Source organism: Camelina sativa, chromosome 17, assembly GCF_000633955.1.
Source record: "Camelina sativa cultivar DH55 chromosome 17, Cs, whole genome shotgun sequence".
In the NCBI taxonomy this organism is placed as follows: Eukaryota; Viridiplantae; Streptophyta; class Magnoliopsida; order Brassicales; family Brassicaceae; genus Camelina; species Camelina sativa.
The window spans coordinates 6,661,470-6,667,697 of NC_025701.1; the positions used below are offsets into that span (position 1 = coordinate 6,661,470).

The 6,228-nt window shown below is 42.1% G+C and overlaps 2 protein-coding genes and 1 pseudogene across 2 annotated transcripts in view; 2 read left to right on the forward strand and 1 right to left on the reverse strand.

Annotated features, from left to right (window-relative positions):
- Positions 134-2,758, forward strand: LOC104755743 (annotated as a pseudogene).
- On the reverse strand, positions 2,890-4,671 carry LOC104755746 (AT-hook motif nuclear-localized protein 28-like). The gene has a single exon (XM_010478201.2). The coding sequence runs from the start codon at positions 3,835-3,837 to the stop codon at positions 3,148-3,150; it is 690 nt and encodes a 229-aa protein (XP_010476503.1). The 5' UTR covers positions 3,838-4,671; the 3' UTR covers positions 2,890-3,147.
- Positions 5,324-6,228, forward strand: part of LOC104759223 — a 1,543-nt gene continuing 638 nt past the window's right edge. Inside the window, exon 1 of the mRNA XM_019238858.1 lies at positions 5,324-6,206. Coding sequence (XP_019094403.1) covers positions 5,569-6,206 — 638 coding nt within the window. The 5' untranslated portion in view covers positions 5,324-5,568. The remainder of the gene's footprint in view (positions 6,207-6,228) is intronic.

Genomic DNA, 6,228 nt, shown 5'->3' on the forward strand with positions numbered 1-6,228 from the left:
CATTTGTACTGTTTGATGTGCTCAGCTTTTCAGGTGTGATCTTCACGCACTTTGCATGAAAACATTTCTATTAGTAATCTCATATATTGTGCTTATCATCAAAGCGTTGTATTTGGTGAGTATTGTAGCTGATAAAATACTTGAAGTCGATCCACGTTGCCTGAATGAGGAAATATAGAGAACGAGAAAACATGAAGCAGGTTAGTCAAGCAGCCGGCCAAAGGTATGTTCTGAGGAATCTCGAGGAAAGTTAAAAAATTTATGGACGACTTATTCAAAAGATTTGTTTCAATAAGGGAATAGTAAAGGTATAAAATAGGTGGATGGAATAATTTTGTTATTAACTAGAGAGCTCCCGTTGACATAGTTGGCAAATATCATATATTGGTAAAATGTCGAGTGATATGAAATCAACCTCCCATGAGAAGGTTCAAAGTTTCCTGCATCCAAGCTTTTGCTGCTAAAACTCCCAAGTTAGTCACTTACCTTTTTGTTTAGAGCATATCTAATCTAAATTGTGAGAACCACAATAGGAAACAAACAAAAAAGTGTTCCTGCCTAGTTCTGCTGCACTCTTACAGTCTTACTTTACTATATTGATCTTACTGAATGCTATTCTAAACATTTTTCTTGTTTACTTTTCTGCCAATAGCTCCCTCTCTATGGATCCAAGACTTCAACAGGCTGCTGAATCTGGTAGCATCAGTGACTTGTATGCTTTGATTGATGAGAATCCGTACCTTTTGGAGAGCATCGATGCCGTGCCATTTGTGAACACTCCCCTTCACATAGCTGCAGCTTCTGGAAAAAGAGAATTTGCCGCAGAGATTCTGAATCTTAAGCCGTCCTTTGCGAGAAAGCTGAACACAAATGGGTACAGTCCATTACACTTTGCTGTGGAAAAGGATCAACAGGAGTTTGTCACGTGGCTGCTCAGGCTTGATCCCGGCCTTTCTCGCGTTAAAGGTAGAGAAGGCATCACGCTATTCCATCTCCTAGTGTTAAGAGGGAACGTCGATCTTGTGGTAGAGTGCCTCATAACTTCCCCTGAATGTATTAAAGATGTTAGTGTGAATGGCCAATGATGAATGATAGGTTTGAAGTTCTCCAAGTCCTCACCGGGTGGATCCAGAGAATGAGCCAAAGAAACGCTCTCCCTATCGAGTATGCTTTTCTGAATAAATCGGATCTAAACCACAACACGGCTTTGCACCTTGCAGCATATAAGAATGATCATCAGGCATGCTTTATTTTCTACAATTTATATCAGCGTTTTCTAGATCATTAGAGAAACAAAGCCAAAGCGTTGACGTTTTTCATGCAGGCAGTGAGACTGTTGCTAGAATGTAGGATGGTGCAACGGAACGAAGTGAATGGTGATGGTTTAACATTCCTTGATATCTTAAGAAGACAGAGACATATTGATGAAAGTGGAGACTTGGAACAAGTTGCTCTAAAAACCGGCTGCAAGGAAGCATCTTCTCTGCCAAAAATGATGAAAACGTATGACTTGTTCAAATCACCAATCACATTTTTGGCCTACTGCTCCACACACACAAGACGCATAAGTTCTGACACTTCAGAGGAAGCTCGAGGAGTCTTCTTGATTATATGCACTTTGCTAATCACAGCCACTTACCAAATCGCTCTCCAGCCTCCAGGAGGTGTAGACCAATCCGAGGGTCATGCGGTGATGAAACATACATTCTTCATCGTCCTATGGGTTTCTAACACTATAGGCTTCTGCTGCGCTATATTCTACACCTTTTGTCTTTTACCAGCTAGAGGCTTGTTGACACTATGGTTCTTTTATATAGGAGCGTCTCTATGCGTCTCTTACGCCCTTGCAATGGCTGTAATCTCACCCCACCCTACACTGTTTCTCTCCGCGTGCTTTGCCTTGTACCTGCTTTTTCCTCTCTATGTCTTGATGGAAGTTTTTGTAAGGCAATGGCGTAGTCATCAGACNTGATGAAAACGTATGACTTGTTCAAATCACCAATCACATTTTGGGCCTACTGCTCCACACACACAAGACGCATAAGTTCTGACACTTCAGAGGAAGCTCGAGGAGTCTTCTTGATTATATGCACTTTGCTAATCACAGCCACTTACCAAATCGCTCTCCAGCCTCCAGGAGGTGTAGACCAATCCGAGGGTCATGCGGTGATGAAACATACATTCTTCATCGTCCTATGGGTTTCTAACACTATAGGCTTCTGCTGCGCTATATTCTACACCTTTTGTCTTTTACCAGCTAGAGGCTTGTTGACACTATGGTTCTTTTATATAGGAGCGTCTCTATGCGTCTCTTACGCCCTTGCAATGGCTGTAATCTCACCCCACCCTACACTGTTTCTCTCCGCGTGCTTTGCCTTGTACCTGCTTTTTCCTCTCTATGTCTTGATGGAAGTTTTTGTAAGGCAATGGCGTAGTCATCAGACGGTAACACCTGATCCCCTGTTTAGCTGGTTTTGGAAGGTTTGATACAACATTTTGTCACCTTACTGCAGTAGAAGCGGGGACTTTGAGAATGCAGATAGCCAAATATGCAATTAATAAACGTATGCAGTGTCCATTGTGATAATGTTCCATGTAATAATTACTTGACTCTGTATATACATGTTAGTAATGTCATAATGTTCCAGGAAGAAAAGAGGAGAGTGTTTGTGATATCTCGAATCTTTTCAGTTTTCACACTTTACTTAATGTTTCTTGCTCTGAAGCTTCTTATTAGTAAAGACAACAATATCTGCAATTCTTGGCCCCTTGTTCAACAGTGTTAATAGTCCATTGTATTCAGTGAAAGCTAAAAACTATGGTAGAGAGACCACTAAACCGTAGGTGAGATGTCCTCTTGTTGGAGAAATCAATTAAGCCATTAAACAATGCAAGAAGATTATAAAATTGAAAAATAAACAATCATCAGAGACAAAAGTTTGTAACTTGGGGGAGCATACAAATATTAGTCAAATCAAACCAATATGTGAAGCTTTGACACTGCAGAGTGTGGATAAATCTAAAGAAGAAGAGTGGAGCTTGATTTAAAAATCTAAGAAGATTAATAAAAATGCAAACTTTAAGTTGATTCTTGATGATGATGATCTAAAGAAGAAGAAACCCTAGTTAGGAAAGAGATGGATTTGGTCAATACGGCGGTGGAGCTTTGGCGTGTACATCAGAGCCACCCATCTGACAACTGTACATCGACTCTCCTCCACTTCCCTCCGCCACTTGTCCAGATACCGGAGGTGATTGGCCCTCCCCTTCCCCCGACACAGCGTTGTTTTCGAGCTCTTCCTCCGCCGCGGGTATCCGGTGATACGAAGGGTTACTGAAACTAGCGGCGACGACGTAGAAAGTTCCGGCGGAAACGAGGGGACCAGCGACGAATCCACCAATGACCTGTCCCTGAGGTCCGGCAAGAGAGACGGTGAAGAAATTGGAGACAGGAGGAGGGGACAAGGAGGTACTAGGCGGAAAGAAAGTGGCGGAGATGGAGAGGAGATCGAACTTTCCGTGGAAAGTAATGGTTGAGCCTGGAGCTGCCGGAGAAGGCTGACGCAAAGTGACGTCAGTGACGGAGCCTGAGCCACTGAGGACGCAAAAGCCGATGCCTTTTTGGCGGCAGAAGCGGTTAATGGCTTCAACGACGTCGACACCAGAGGGTACTTGGAGGATGTAAGGACTCATAGGAGGCTCGGAGGTGACAAAGATTGGTGCTTTAGGTTTGTTCTTCGAACCTCGAGGTCTGCCACGTGAACACCGGACCATTTCCATGGAGGAGGAGGAAGGGGAGAGCTGCAAGTGTTGTTTTTGAGGAACCTTCGACAACATTTTGTTTTTTTTTTCTTTTGGAGTTTTGTGTTGAATGATAAAATAACAAAAGATGAAGAGAGGTTTGGTATGGGATTGTGATGTATAAAAAAGACGACGACTAGTCTAATCTTTTTGGGATATGTCCAAAAAAGAAAAGTATTGTTTCTTATAAAAAAAAAAGAGGAGAATTAGAGAGGATAGGGAAGAAGGAATATGAGATTTGAAAGCAACTCACTTTAGCCTTTAAGACCTATAACCCATCCATCCATGACTTAGAAGTGAGTAGTAGTGTTAGTTCTGTCTGATCTTTACTGAGTGCTCACTCTCTATGGATCCAAGGCGTCAACAGGCTGCTGAATCCGGTAGCATAGGTGACTTTTTATGCATTGATTGATGGGAATCCGTGCATACTTGATACTGCTCCATGTGGTGTCGAGTGCCTCATAACTTGCCTTGAATGTTTCCAAGATGTGATTGTTAATGGCGAGGGTGCTCTCTATTTTGGCTGTGATGAATGATAGATTGTAACTTCTCCATTTTCCTTATCGGATGGATCCAGAGAATGAGCCAATTAAAGAGATGCCTTCTCTAGTACTGGGTATGCTTTACTGTTTTCTCTCTGCTCTTGTATCTGCTTAGAGACAAAGATAATCTCCTCTCTATGATGACTCTATATGTTTTGGTAAGGCAATGTGCGGAACCATCAGATAATGGCAGCACCTGATCCCTGCTTCTGGTTTTGGTAGGTTTGATACAACTCTTGAGAGGACTTTGAGGATGCAAAGATACAACAACCTTTGAACATATGCCATAAATGACTTATGGAGCCAAAATTTGTGAAACGTCCAATAAAATGAGTTTCATACTAGAGGGGAGAAATCCAGATGCCAAAGAGTCCCACTTGTTTTTAAATTGTTTCTTCTTCCACATGTACATGTGGTTTCTTGGGGTCTTCAACTCTTTCTTTATTGTTTCTTGCATTGGTTCGTTGGTCCTTGGTTCTTAGTTAAGGCAATTTCTGCCATTATTGTCTTCTTGTTAAACTGTAATCAATCTTGCTGAATTTAGATCACAAACAGCTCTCTCTCTCTCTCTTTCTCTCCATGGATCCGAGACTACTAAATGCTGCTGAAACTGGAAGCATCAACAACTTTTATGATCTTATCGATGAGAATCCTTACATTCTTGATAACATCAATGCCGTGCCATTTTTCAACACTCCCCTCCACGTAGCTGCAGCATCTGGGAACATACCATTCGCCATGGAAATGCTGAATCTTAAGCCATCGTTTGCCAGAAAGCTGAACACAAGTGGGTAAAATGGCTGCTCTGGCTTGAACCTGGACTTGCTCGAGTGAAAGGGAGAGAAGGAATCACACCTTTTCATCTCATTGTCGTAAAAGGAGATGTAAATCTTGTGGTAGACTGTCTTATGTCTTGCCCTGAATGTATCCAAGATGTGAGTGTGAATGGCCATAACGCTCTTCACCTTGCTGTGCTAAATGATAGATATGAAGTTCTCCAAATTCTTACAGGTTGGATCCAAAGAATGAGTCAAAGAGATGCTGCTGTCACTGAATCTGATATCTTGAATAAAAAAGATTTATCTTCCAACACGCCTCTGCATCTTGCAGCATATAAGGAAGATCATCAGGCATGGTTCTTAAACCTTCAATGTTTCTTTACTCATGTATGATTTTTTCAATTATCCGTTTTGTTTCATAATTAGACCGACTGTAGAATATATGTATGCAGGCTGCAAAACTATTACTAGAACGTCAATTGGTAAAACCGAACGAAGTAAATGGTGATGGTATGACATTCCTTGATATTGTAAGAAACCAAGAACAGAGTAGAGACTTGGATTTGGAACTAGTTGTTGTAAAAACCGGGTGCAAGGAGACTGCTTCTCTTCCAAAACTCGAGAAACCTTCCGATCACTTTAAGTCACCAGTCACTTTCTGGACTCATATCTCCATTGGCCTCAGACGCCTAAGGTCCGACACTTCAGAAGAAGGCCGTGCAGTCTTCTTGATTATATGTACTTTGATAATCACATCCACTTATCAAACCGCACTGCAGCCTCCGGGAGGTGTACACCAATCCGAGGGTGGAGGTACAGCGGTGATGAAGCAGACAGTCTTCATCGTCCTATGGGTTTCCAACACTATAGGCTTCTGTTGCGCTCTACTCTACACGTTTTGTCTCCTGCCAATTGGTAGCTTGTTTACCACATGGTTCTTTTGGATTGGAGCGTCTCTCGGAGTTTCTTATGCACTCGCTATGGCTGTAATCTCACCTAATCCTCTATTGTTTCTCTGTGCCGCCTTCACCTTGTACCTGCTCTTTCCTATGTATCTCTTGATGGAAATTTTCATATCCCTGAGGCTGAGCCATCTTAAGGCTGCA